General features: G+C 43.9%; 1 protein-coding gene across 1 annotated transcript in view; it reads left to right on the top strand.

The window, feature by feature from the left end:
- The window catches only part of LOC126481576 (SCY1-like protein 2), a 691,940-nt gene that overhangs the window by 387,046 nt on the left and 290,242 nt on the right, over nucleotides 1–14,652 (top strand). The window contains exon 5 of the mRNA XM_050105436.1: nucleotides 8,655–8,769. Coding sequence (XP_049961393.1) covers nucleotides 8,655–8,769 — 115 coding nt within the window. The remainder of the gene's footprint in view (nucleotides 1–8,654; nucleotides 8,770–14,652) is intronic.

Here is a 14,652-nt window from a genome sequence, read left to right as displayed (position 1 = left end):
AAAAAAAAAAACGATTTACAGATTATGCTTTATCATATAGATAAAAAAACATCCCTCTTTTGCATGTCAGTATTTTATTTGTATCATCTTTCGACTATTCATGCTAGGCGTCATCGTTGTGTATAACACAAAGAAATTTGTTTGCTTATACATATTTTGACAGGAGGCCTATAGTGATTGTTTGGCAGCTCATTTTCATCATCTATTTACAAAATATGTCGACGTGATTTTTTTTACACTGACATTCATATTTATGTACTTTTCGTATATCCTTGTGCTCTTCTGTATGAACTAAATGCACAAAGTACAGGTTTCCAATTGACGGCGACATTTAACATTTGGCTGCAGGTAATCTAAACTCCCATGACCCTTCAGTGACCCCTACGACAAGTGAGCAAGAGCAACTTCAGTGTGCTACAGCAGACTAAGTCACTTTGAATTTGTTTCGTACTGGGTAACCAGCATGCTTTGAATCCACAGAGGTCTGCTTGGTTTCAGCTGTGTAGTCTTACGCCCACCACTTATCACGAGTGATGATTCCTTTCGTAAAGGCGTGCCCTTCTGCGGCGTAACGCGTTAAGTGGCCCAAAGTTGTCATAATTCAGTGGCCGTTGTGGTAGTCTGTCAGGTTATTAGGCACCCAGAGAACAGTACCTTTACGAAATCTCAACGTTTTACGAACAATATCGTACACCGCACCATCAGAAATGTTGAACTGCTGCTATAAGGTTCGTAGCAGCACACGCCTGTCGTTTAAAATTGCTGTCTGAATAGCTCCGACATTCCGCTGGGCTGCCGCTGTTACCGCGCGGAGCGTGGTATATCACTAGGGTTCACTCGGTGCTCTTGGAATAATGCACACCATCTGGAGATATTGCTACTGTCCATGCAGTCGTCCTCATATACGCCACACATGTCCGTGTGGTTTCGGTTTACACCCTTTGGCACACAAATATCGGCCCACACTCCGCTACTCTTCGTAAGTTGACGACAATAACATGCGCGCCACGTTTATTTCGTAGTTCAGGCTGCTCTCGCTGGAGCTGCACGTGAAAACGAAATACACTCTGTAGCGCAAACTTCAAACCACCCCGTCGAGAAATTTCAACATACTATCTCCAAAACCATAGGATAAAAAGGTTTTCAGCGTTACTTTCCGCTCCTTCCTCGTTGAAAATGGGAATTAATGTAGTCGAAAGGAAGACTTAGAAACGCTCGAAGTTTTCCGGGAAAGTGTGGTGCTTCTGCCAAGACAATTGTGCATCGAATTCTAGACTATTGTCCCAGTGTTTGGGGTCCTCATCAAGTAGCGGAGAAAGCGCGCACTGAATGAATTCACAGACCCACTACCAGTGTCGCAACGCGTCGATATGGCAGATACGAAACTGTAACAGAAATGTTGGAATAAAGACGTAGCTTCACTGAGGCGCCAAAGAAACTGGTATAGGCATGCGTATTCAAATACAGAGATATGTAAACAGGCAGAATAGGGTAATGCGGTCCACGCCTATCTAAGACAACAAGTGTCTGGCGCAGTTGTTAGATGGCAGTTATCAACATTTAAATGAGTTTGAACGTGGTGTTAAATTCGGCGCACGACAAAGCGTCTCCGAAGTAGCGATAAAGTGGGGAATTTCCCGTACGACCATTTCTTGAATGTACCGTGAATATCCGGTAAAACATGTCGTCTCCGTCATCGCTGCCACCGGAAATACGTCCTGCAAGAACGGGACCGACGACCACTGTAGAGAATCGTTAAACGTGACAGAAGTGCAACCCTTCCGTAAATTGCTGCAGATTTCAACGCTGAGCCATCAACAAGTGCCAGCGTGCGAACCATTCAACGAAACATTATTGATATGGGCTTTCAGAGCCGAAGGCCCACTCGTGTACCCTTGATTATTGCACAACACAAAGCTTTACGCCTCGCACGGGCCCGTCGACACCGACATTGGACTGTTGATTACTAGAAACATATTGTCTGGTCGGACGCGTTTCGTTTCAAATTGTGTCAAGTGGATTTACGTGTACTGGTATGGAGACAACCTGAGGAATCCATGGACACTGCTTGTCAGCAGGGGACTGAAGAAGCTGATGAAGGCTCTGTAATTGTGCGGGGCTTGTGCCGTTGGAGTGATATGGGGCCCCCGATACGTCTAGATACGACTCTGGCAGGTGACACGTACGTAATCATCCTATCTGATCACATACATCCGTCCACTGTGCATTACGACGGACTAGGGCAGCAGGACAATGCGACACCACACACGTCCAGAATTGCTACAGAGTGGCTCCAGGAACACTCTTCTGAGTTTAAACACTTCACTGACCACTAAACTCCCCAGACATGAATATTATTGAGCTTGTCTCGGATACCTTGTAACGTGCTGTTGAGAAGAGATCTCCACCCGCTCGTCCACTTACGGATTTATGGACAGCCCTGCAGGATTTATGGTGTCAGTTCCCTCCAGCACAACTTCAGACCTGATTCCATGCCACGTGTGTTGCAGCACTTCTGCGTGCTTGCGGGGGCCTTACACGATATTAGGCAGGTGTACCAGTTTCTTTGGTTCTTCAATGTATCTCGAAGCACTGCTGGGTGAATTTAGAGAATCTATATTCGAAGAACACTGTGCGACCATTATGCTGCCACCATTGTGTATTTTGCGTACGATCGTAAGAGTAAGATAATAAAAATTAGGGTACTTACAGAGGAGCATAGATAATTATTTCCTCCATCGCTTAAAACGCAAATGAAATAGGAAATCATAGCCGCAAATTTGGCGTTACGATGCCATGCACCGACGGTGACTTGCGAAATATAAGTGTCGATATACACTGGTGTGCCAAACTCAAGGATGAAAGTAACTTTCGCACGATATGTCATTGCGAAGTAACATAGCGCGATAGCTGTAACTTGGCCCGTTACAGTATAGTTCAAAAGGTAACTGGCACAAATACGCAAAGAGACGAACAGATACGACACTTTGATTTAAAGACAAGAATTACACTGATGTCACCCCGATACATGGTGGTCCCCTGGAAACTACAGAAGGCAACACATGGTTCCAATACTGTGTGTGAGCATCACCGACGGTAGTGCATGATCTCTAACATGCTGCCATGCTGGTCACCAGCTTCCTAAGGAATTCTTGTGGTAGGGCATCCCACTGCTGGAGGGTTGTTGATGCATATGGACATGCTGCAACAAATCTCCCCAATCGGTGACTGTACCATGCTTAAAGAATTGGAGCTTCGTACGCCCATGCAACGTTAGGGTTCTTCACACCATACCATCATGTTCGACAACGTTCCTGGGTGTATGATACGACTTCTGCCATATGCGGGCACGTCCAGCATTATCGAACATAACCGCTTTAGTGGTATAAGTGTTTTTGGGGAGGAATAATGTTACATGTGCGTACTGACTTCCATGTCTTTGAACAAGTACAGTCACTGGACAGCTTTACTGTGCCACTGTACTCGTTCTCTGTATGCGTCTTTTCAGGGATGCATTCGACGCACACTTCATTTTTACTTTTTTTTATCACAGCGTGCCACCGCATGGAACACATCAGATAGAAGAGCTCTTGGAACGAGAGGATATTTGGCGAACAGACTCATTTGGCCATTCCCGAACTAATATCGCATCGATCACGTGTCGAATGCTTCGGGGATACACACACTGATCAGTCTGAACATTATGACCACATATCTAACAGCCGGCATGTCAATCTTTGTCACGGATAACATCGGCGCGCGTCGTGGCATGCAAGCAACGAATCCTTGGTAGATCCCTGGAGGGAGTTGGCACCACATGTGCACACACACGTCACCTGATTCTCGTAAATTCCGGGGAGGGGGCGATGAGCTCTGACGCCACGTTCAGTCACATCCCAGATGTGTTCCATCTGGTTCATATCTAGCAAGTTGCTGGATCCATCACATCAATTTGGACTCGCCACTGTGTTCCTTGATCCACTCCATCAAACTTCTGGCCTTGTGAAATGGCGAATTATCTTGTTGGAAAATGCCACTGCTGTTGGGGAAACACGATCATCATGAAGGGGTGTACGTGTTCTGCAAGCAGCGTACGATACTCATTTGCCATCATGGTGCCTTTCGCGAGCTCCGCTAGACCAATGGATGCACACGTGAATGTTCCCCACAGCGTAATGGAGCCGCGGCCAGGTTGTCTCCATCCCACAGTACAGGTGCAAGGAGCTGTTCCTTGGAAGACCAGATATTAGCGCCCTCTCATCGGCATGATGAGGAAGATATTGGGATTCATGAGACCATGTAATGCTCTGCCGCTGCGCCAACGTGTAGTGCCGATGGTCACGTGCCAATTTCAGTCGTAGTTGCCGATGTCATGGTGTTAACATCGGCGTATTCAATGGGTCGTCGGCTGCGGAGGCCCATCGTTAGGAATGTTCGGTGCACTGTGTGTCCAGACACACTTGTACTCCACCCAGCATTACAGTCTGATGTTAGTCTGCCACAGCTCGCCGTTGTCCCGTTTTACGAGTCTGCTCAGCTTACGACGTCCGATATCTGTAATGCGGGGTGTCCGCCCAGTCCCACGACGTCTGGATGTGATTTCACCTTGGTTTCGCGACGCGTTGAAAGTCGCTACAGCACTCCTCGAACACGCGGAAAGTCATGCAGTTTCCGAAATGTTCGTGGCCAGCCTCCGGGTCATCACAATTTGCCCTCAGTCAGACAGATAAATCGCACGCCTGCTCCATGGACAGCACGCTCACTGATACCACTTACACCGTGCACTTGTGTGACTAGCAGTCATTCCTCGCCAGGTGTTGTGTACATAGTTCCGCGTAGTCAGCGCGGACACAACTTTCCCACTAGAGCGCACCCTGCTAAGCACAACAGCACTGGCGCAGCGCTCGTCCATCTCCGCACTACGAGATGGCGCTGCCATAGAGACGGACCAAATTCTGCTTCCGCCGATCCGCGTATTAATATGTAACGCAGCCAATGAGATTGCTGCTAACGTAGAACTTTTTCTCCTTGCGGATCACACTCGCGCGGTGATACCTGATCACGCGAGGTATTATAACGAGTGTACTGACCTCCGATTAGTCAGTCTGCATCAGTCTGCATCAGTCTGCATCAGTCTGCACCAGTCTGTACCAGTCTGTACCAGTCTGCATTTGTCTGTACCAGTCTATAGTCAAGTTTCAGTCTGCGCCTAACAAGAGAATCCTATTCCTGTACATAGCGATGAAGATAAATGTGTAGACACTTTGTCAAGTATCAGAGATATGTGAGAATAAGATTAACATACCGAGACCAAAGGAACTTCAGATTGTCAATTGTAAATAGCATCCAGAACCAAGTTAAGTTATTTATATGCTTGTTATTATTTTAATAAATGCGTGTGAAAATTAATCAAGTTCCATTTAAAGTTGGTCACCGTCAATCTGCTACTCTAAGTGTGCAAGTGGCATTTCTATCGTCTGACCTAATGGCAGAAGATAAACACGCCACGATAAGACCACGAGACATATTGCTGACACTTGCCTACTTCGTTAGAGCGACAAGTCAAATAATCTGATGGTGTGTGTACCGAAGGTCTTACAGTACGCGCACCACACCAGGTGACGTTGCTATCCCCTGGACGGGCTTGTATTGTATTGTATGTTAACTGGGGACCTAGAAACGACGGAGAGGCTCCGTCCCCGCCGCAGTCGCAGTTGTCACAACCCCACGACGACTACCGCAGTCCACTTCACCCCTCCACCGCCCCACACCGTACCCAAGGTTATTGTGCGGTTCCACCGCCGGTAGACCCCCCAGGGAACGTCTCACACCAGACGAGTGTATCCCCTATGTTTGCATGGTAGAGTAGTGGTTCGTGTACGCGTACGTGGAGAACGGGTTTGCGCAGCAATCGCCTACATAGTGTAACTGAGGCGGAATAAGGGGGACCAGCCCGCATTCGCCGAGGCAGATGGAAAACCGCCTAAAAACCGTCCACAGACTGGCCGGTTCAACGGACCTCGACATAAACCCTCCGGGCGGATTCGTGCCGGGGACCAGGCGCTCCTTTCCGCCCGGAAAGCCGTGCGTTAGACCGCACGGCCAACAGAGCGGGCCTGGACGGGCTTATGTCTGTAGTAGTTCGGTGGCCACAATTCTCTGAATTATCAGTCTATGCCTGCGGTACACTAATGGCCGTCCAGCTGTGTCAGTTGCGCTGGTGGAGGAATGAAACGTCCTACTTCAACAGCTCTTTACCAACCTTGTGGCCACCACTGGAGCATGTTCCACAGCAAGCATCCATCTACAGGATGTATCCGTGGTGATCACACACGCTATTAAGAACGAATTATGGTTTTTTGCAATGTCTGGGGAGCCTTCATAAATCGCGATGATATCAGTCTTTGAATAAAAGTGGCATTTCTGTTCCTCTCATTGCGTATTTCTTTCGGTTATCTTCAGTACTCTAGTATAGCATTTCTGATTGTGTATGACCCAATTGTCATCGAGATATGTTAACTGGCAGTGACACTCATGAGTAAATGAGAATGTTACTTTCCTCCTTTCCTCGTTTTGCACACCTGTGTTAAAAGTTTATGGCTCCTCACTTTGTTTACTACTTCTCACGGTTCTAAAAAATTTTTAGGAAAACAAATTCATATTCTCAGCGGGTCAAGACTGGTATAGAGACGGTTTAGTTTTGACGAGTAACCCAAAATGCCCGATTCCTTAAAAAATCTGTCGCGTAATCCCCACCGCACATCCTTTTTACTTTATATGCAGTTTATATGGCATAAAATTTTAATTAATTTTATATTGCTTATTGTTGCGAGCACGACTGATAAAATACGATTCTCACAATTAGTTTCTGCAGTTGAAAATATTTTAACTTTATGCACTTTGACCTATTATGTGGGGATACGCACAACACTGAAAGATTTCCTGCTGTGGATGTACGATCTTTAATTTGCAAACTATTTTTGTATAACACTGATCTGGCTTGTTAGATATGGAACATGGTATCATTACTGTAACTAATTATGGAATAAAAAAATGCCTTCGCTACTTTCATCTCTTGAATGCACAGAAAATTACTCTTATTACCTGTACGGAAGTTACAGTATGTTATGTTAACTAAACATAAAAGCTGCAGTGGATTTTTTTAAATATATGAACACTATTAACTGCCACGACTAACATGAGAGCATGAAACTAAAAAAAAATGAAATTTGATTATTATGTTTATTAGTCAGAACAGGTTTTGGACAGCAGTCTTTGATCACACACAAGTAAAACTTTATCACTCATGGATTATTTACGAAACTGATAACATAATAGCAGCTGCCCATGTCCATTTGAAAATGACATAATTAAATCCACAATTTCCCATTGAAGTCTCCAGGAAGCTGAAAGAGATAATTTTAATGTACCGTTACCTACCCGCTATATTACGGGAAAACTGCTTTCATTCAATCTAATTTGAATTTGCCGCGGCAGCGGTTCCACAATCGCCGCACGGCTCCGCGTCATGAAAAATTCGTAATATGCTGAAAACGGCTAAGGATGTGGAATGAAATCTTGGGCAAGCTAGCAATAAACTATTACGGGTAATAATTTTAACAATTTCTATATTCAAAAAATCAACATAAATTGAAAGTACACACCTTTTACAAATATCAACCTCCAATGGCGTCTTTCTCGATCAAAGGACAAACGAAGGCTACCTACGCATTCCAACGAGCGGCACAGGCTCTTTCAACTTTAACGGCTACAAGAAGACAGAGAGAGTAAGGTTTTAACCTCCACTATTTATAGGCAATTTAATAAGCATCTTTGTAATTATTTTTCATCATCTGCTTTGATACATACATTCGCCGACCACAGACGTTATTTCTGAAATATAGATACACGAATATTGCACAAACATAAAAATGAAAAATTGTTATTTCGTTTTATACATAATCTACAACCATTCATACAGCAAAGAAATAACAATAATAAAGATAAATGTTTATTTTTCTTAATTTATTTTATATATTATAGCGATTTTGTAAATGTCTTGCCAGGAGACCTCACAAATCGAAATCTCGTACATAAAAGAGCACCAAACGTTTGATTACTTTACAAATGTGTTAATGTGTTACATATTAAGCGATAAACTTGCAAGTGATAAAACTGTTGAAATCATGTCTAACGTTGTTGAAAGTCGCTAAGTGCTTTAATTTCGAAGTATTGGATCGATATAGTCAGGGTGATATGCGAGTCGTGAGTTACACTGCCTCGAGACATGTACACGCATTCCAATTGTAATACTTGTCTTAATGTGTTAAACATAATTTCTACCTCTTAATGAGAAGAGTATGTGGGCATTTTAAATTTCGAAATTCGGTCAGTAAATATGTGAAATACTGAAAAATCAATTTTTTTGTTGCCGCCGGGAGCAGACAGGTCACCTGCAATTGGGTCTATGCGCCGTGCACCGGGTTAGCCGTTTACTAATATCGATTCCAAGTGACGTGCGCTGCGCCTGCCCTTAAGCTGTCTGTCGACAAATGGCACCCTATCGCTGGCAATATTTTTCTCGTCCTGATAATCACATCAGATATTCGGACGCGAACAGTCACGGGTAACACGTGACCAACTGTTTGTTGCAGCGACCCCTCGGTGCATGCGCTGCAGTTCCTGGACGTGATCAACATGAAGGACCCCACCCAGAAGTCGCACTTCTACCGCAACACGCTCAAGGACGTGCTGCCCTACGTGCCCAGGGTGAGTACCGGCCCACCTGCCTACACTGTAGTGTAAAATGACTTTTTTTTTGAATAATAATATCAATATTTACAACACTTGGTTCAAGAATCATGAAAGAAGGTTGTATACATGGAAGAACCCTGGAGATACTAAAATGTATAAAATAGATTGTATAATAGTAAGACAGAGATTTAGGAACCAGGCTTTAAATTGTAAGACATTTCCAGGGGCAGACGTGGACTGTGACCACAATCTATTGGTTATGAACTGTAGATCAAAACTGAAGAAACTGCAAAAAGCTGGGAATTTCAGGAGATGGGACCTGGGTAAACTGACTAAACCAGAGATTGTACAGAGTTCCAGGGAGAGCGTAAGGGAACAATTGACAGGAATGGGGGAAAGAAATACAGTATAAAAAGAATGGGTAGCTTTGAGGGATGAAATAGTGAAGGCAGCAGAGGATCAAATAGGTAAAAAGACGAGGGCTAGTAGAAACCCTTCGGTAACAGAAGAAATATTGAATTTAATTGATGAAAGGAGAAAATATAAAAATGCAGTAAATGAAGCAGGCAAAAAGGAATACAAACGTCTCAAAAATGATATTGACAGGAAGTGCAAAAGTGGCTAAGCAGGGATGGCTAGAGGACAAATGTAAGGATGTAGAGGCTTATCTCACTACAGATAAGATAGATACTGCCTACAGGAAAATTAAAGAGACCTTTGGAGAAAGGAGAATCGCTTGCATGAATATTAAGAGCTTCGATGGAAACCCAGTTCTAAGCAAAGAAGGGAAGGCAGAAAGGTGGAAGGAGTATATAGAGGGTCTATACAAGGGCGATGTACTTGAGCACAATATTATGGAAATGGTAGAGGATGTAGATGAAGATGAAATGGGAGATATGATACTGTGTGAAGAGTTTAACAGAGCACTGAAAGACCTGAGTCGAAACAAGCCTACTGACAGCCTTGGGAGAGCCAGTCCTGACACGGGAGGACGACGGTTCAATCCCGCGTCCGGCCATCCTGATTTAGGTTTTCCGTGATTTCCCTAAATCGCTTCAGGCAAATGCCGGGATGGCTCCTTACAAAGGGCACGGCCGAATTCCTTCCCCATCCTTCCCTAATCCGAGCTTGTGCTCCCTCTCTAATGAGCTTGTTGTCGACGGGACGTTAAACATTAATCTCCTCCTCCTCCTCCTCCTCCTCCAGTCCTGACAAAACTCTACCATCTGGTGAGCAAAATGTAGACTGGCAGTGGGAAGGAAAGCGTTTCTGAAGAAGAAAAATTTGTTAACATCGAGTATAGATTTAAATGTCACGAAGTAGTTTCTGAAAGTATTTGTATGGAGTGTAGCCATGTATGGAAGTGAAACGTGGATGATAAATAGTTTAGACAAGAAGAGAATATAAGCTTTCGAAATGTGGTGCTACAGAAGAATGCTGAAGATTAGATGGGTAGATGAGGAGGTATTGAATAGAATTGGGGAGAAGAGGAGCTTGTGGCACAACCTGACTAGAAGAAGGGATCGGTTGGTAGGACATGTTATGAGAGATCGAGGGATCACCAATTTAGTATTGGAGGGCAGCGTGGAGGGTAAAAATCGTAGAGGGAGACCAAGAGATGAATACACTAAGCAGATTCAGAAGGATGTAGGTTGCAGTAGGTACTGCGAGATGAAGAAGCTTGCACAGGATAGAGTAGCATGGAGAGCTGCATCAAACGAGTCTCAGAACTGAAGACCACAAAAACAACATCAATATTTATATATGTGTTTGGAGAGACAGAGATTGATTTTTGATTGAAATTTTTACTTTAAGTCGTAACTGGTACCTGAATTTTGGTTGCTGCCTCCTTGAATGATCGGCTTCTGCACCAGTTGTTGACGTATTGCAATTTGGACTAAGCTATTGTTCTTTAAAGTTTAAAATACGACTCTGTTAGTTACTTGGTCGTACTGCGGATAGCTTTGAGCCCAAGTTTTCGTAGCTTTTCATACCTAAGGGACCACTGTTGTAAGTAAGGAAGATCAAACAGCAATCTACTTTTCGTGAGAAAAGGAGAATGCACGGCACACAAACTTCCTTCAAACTACACGTCCTGCTACATCGAAATTGGTCAGGGAGTTCAGCACCATACTATTGTACAAGAACATATCTAGTTATTGTAATTAAGAAAGTATGAGAGGTTGTTACTTATTGAATGAAAACTATAGACAATGCATTTCTTTTCCTGTATTTTAGTGAACTTTGTACACTTACAATTCTGTCGATTCATAGACGGCAACGACAATGAAGTTCACCTCCTTTTCCAAAAATAAGATATTTCTGTTCTTCACTTCCAGAAAATTTGTATACATAAATGTTTGGCAACTCTTACAGATACTTCACTCGGATTGATCACTAAAATATCAATTTTCATTAAATATAACAATACGTTCTGAGCGACAGCCTACCAACACGTCCTCTTTCCACAAGATACAGATTAACAGTCTTATTTTTAAATAAAATCAATTGTCTTTTTTTTAGAGTCCACACTCAAAGATTCTCTAATACCATTGTTGCGGGGATTGCGCGCTTAAGAATTTCTTGCTGTTCAGCTGCGCTTCACTTCACTTCAAGTACTTTTTGAATCACATTTACATTTATGGTATTTACATACATTACTGAGCTTCTAAGAATAAAATCCGGCATAAAGTAGTTAAAAAAAAACAGTGAGGCACACATAACATTACATTAGGTCGCCCTGCAGGGACAGGTAAGCACCATGTCTGTATCACTTGTTCCAGCTGATTCACGTCTAGATCCATCGGCCTGCAGAGGAGACGAAAAATATGTTTACAGCACTTAATATGTTTACTGCACTCAGTTGAAGGGTAAATAACAAGTGTAATTTCAAAAATGGCGTGCATCTGACGTACTTCCACTTCTTGAATGCTGGAAAAAGCGTGGACAGGAATTGAGAAACACAAAGTGTTTGAAGAAATGAATGATAAGTTCAGCACTAGCTTTTCACATTATTGAATAACTCCTTTGCGAAACGGTCTGTACACTAGGGATAAACCGAGTGAGGTTGCGTTGTTTTCAGCAGACAGGCCTTGTATTTTGGACGATGGACGCTTCGATACCATTCGGCCGTCTAGATTCCGTAAATTACTTCAGGCAACTGAATGGATAGCCCACGACCAACTACCTGTCCCACTTTTGTGAAACTAGATCCGTAAGTACGTAAACGCCTGCATATATGAATTATCCTTGTCTTTGTTCTTAAACTGTAACCGTATGACATGTCTAACATCCTTGTAAAAATAATCCACTGATGAATACTGCTACTACTACTACTACTACTACTACTACTACCACCACCACCACCACCACCGCCGCCAAGAACAGCAGTCACGGATTATTTGTTCCTGATCTATATTAACGACGTAGGAGACAATCTGTGTAGCCGTCTAAGATTGTTTGCAGACGATGCTGTCATTTGCCGTCTTGTAAAGTCAGCAGATGATCGACTTGCAAAATGATTTAGATCAGATATCTGTATGGTGTGAAAAGTGGCAATTGAACCTGAACAAGAAAATGTGTCCCGGCCGGAGTGGCCGAGCGGTTCTAGGCGCAACAGTCTGGAACCGCGCGACCGCTACGGTCGCAGGTTCGAATCCTGCCTCGGGCATGGATGTGTGTGATGTCCTTAGGTTAGTTAGGTTTAAGTAGTTCTAAGTTCTAGGGGACTGATGACCTCAGAAGTTAAGTCCCATAGTGCTCAGTGCCATTTGAACCAAGGAAAAGTGTGAAGTTTTTCACATGAGTACTAAGAGAAATCAGCCAACTTTCGATTATGCGATACGTCACGCAAATCTCAAGGCTGTAAATTCAACTAAATACTTAGGGATTACAATTACAAATAACCTAAATTGGAACGATCACATAGATAATATCGTGGGTAGAGCAAACCCAAGACTGCCATTCATTGGCAGAACACTTAGAAGGTGCAACAGCTCTACTAAAGAGACTGCTTATATCAAGCTTGTCAGCCCTATTCTGGAGTATTGCTGTGCGCTGTAGGATCCACATCAGGTGGGACGGACGGATGACATTGAAAAAGTACAAAGAAGGGCAGCTCGTTGTGTATTATCGCGAAATAGGGGAGATAGTGTCACAGACATGATACGTGAATTGGAGTGGCAACCATTAAAACAAAAGCGTTTTTCGTTGCGACAGGATCATCTCATGAAATTTCAATAACTAGTTTTCTCCACTGATTGCGAAAACATTCTGGTGGTACCCACCTACGTCGGGAGAAATGATCACCACTATAAAATAAGAGAAATCAGGGCTCGCACAGGAAAATTTAAGTGCTCGTTTTTCCCGCGTGCCGTTCGAGAGTGGAACGGTAGAGAGACAGCTTGAAGGTGGTTCATTGAACCCTCTGCCAGGCACTTTATTGTGAATAGCAGAGTAATCACGTAGATGTAGATGTAGATTCTCACGAAATACTGTACTCTATCGGAAATACTGAAAAATCTCAGCCGACAGGCACCCGCAGAAAGACGCCTGATACCTGTAGGAAACCTAAGCAACAGTGAATTTGGTTTCAGGGATTAATCGGTCAAAAATTCGTAAAGAAGTACACGTAATTCTCTCGTCGAGATAAAGCAAATTGAAAACTTGAAAGCAGTTTTCTAACAAAACATTCTTCCCACGATTCATTCACAAATGTGGCGGTATTTTATCGTACAGTAAAAAGTGGCCCTTTTCTTGGACAACATAGGAATTTTTAGGCGTCAGATTTAGAGCATCGCGGAGTTTGATTTGAGAATGTCTGTTCGTAGTACTGACAAGGCAAGTGCGTGACATCGAATGCTCAGAATCCCACAAGAATGTGCGCAGAATATACACTACTGGCCATTAAAATTCCTGCACCAAGAAGAAATGCAGGTGATATATGGGTATACATTGGACAAATATATTGTACTAGAACTGACATGTGATTACATTTTCACGCAATTTGGGTGCATAGATCCTGAGAAATCAGTACCCAGAACAACCACCTCTGGTCGCAATAACAGCCTTGATACTCCTGGGCATTGAGTCAAACAGAACTTGAATGGCGTGTACAGGTACAGCTGCCCATGCAGCTTCAACAAGATACCACAGTTAGTCAAGAGTAGTGACTGGCGTATTGTGACGAGCCAGTTGCTCGGCTTCCATTGACCAGACGTTTTCAGTTGGTGAGAGATCTGGAGAATGTGCTGGCCAGGGCAGCAGTCGAACATTTTCTGTATCCAGAAAGGCCCGTACAGGACCTACAACATGCGGTCGTGCATTATCCTGCTGAAATGTAGGGTTTCGCAGGGATCGAATGAAGGGTAGAGCCACGGGTCGTAAAACATCTGAAATGTAACGTCCACTGTTCAAAGTGCCGTCAATGCGAACAAGAGGTGACCGAGACGTGTAACCAACGGCACCCCATACCATCACGCTGGGTGATACGCCAGTATGGCGATGACGAATACACGCTTCCAATGTGCGTTCTCTGCGATGTCGCCAAACACTGATGCGACCATCATGATGCTGTAAACAGAACCTGGATTCATCCGAAAAAATGACGTTTTGCCATTCGTGCACCTAGGTTCGTTGTCGAGTACACCATTGCAGGTGATCCTGTCTGTGATGCAGCGTTAAGGGTAACCGCAGCCATGTTCTCCGATAGTCCATGCTGCTGCAAACGTCGTCGAACTGTTCGTGCAGATGGTTGCTGTCTTGCAAACATCCCCATCTGTTGACTCAGGCATCGAAACGTGGCTGCACGACCCGTTGCAGCCATGCGGATAAGATGCCTGTCATCTCGACTGCTAGTGAAACGTGGCCGTTGGGATCCAGCACGGCGTTTCTTATTAC

Source organism: Schistocerca serialis, chromosome 5 (genome assembly GCF_023864345.2).
Source record: "Schistocerca serialis cubense isolate TAMUIC-IGC-003099 chromosome 5, iqSchSeri2.2, whole genome shotgun sequence".
Lineage (NCBI taxonomy): Eukaryota > Metazoa > Arthropoda > Insecta > Orthoptera > Acrididae > Schistocerca > Schistocerca serialis.
This window is presented reverse-complemented; position numbering and strand designations above follow the sequence as displayed.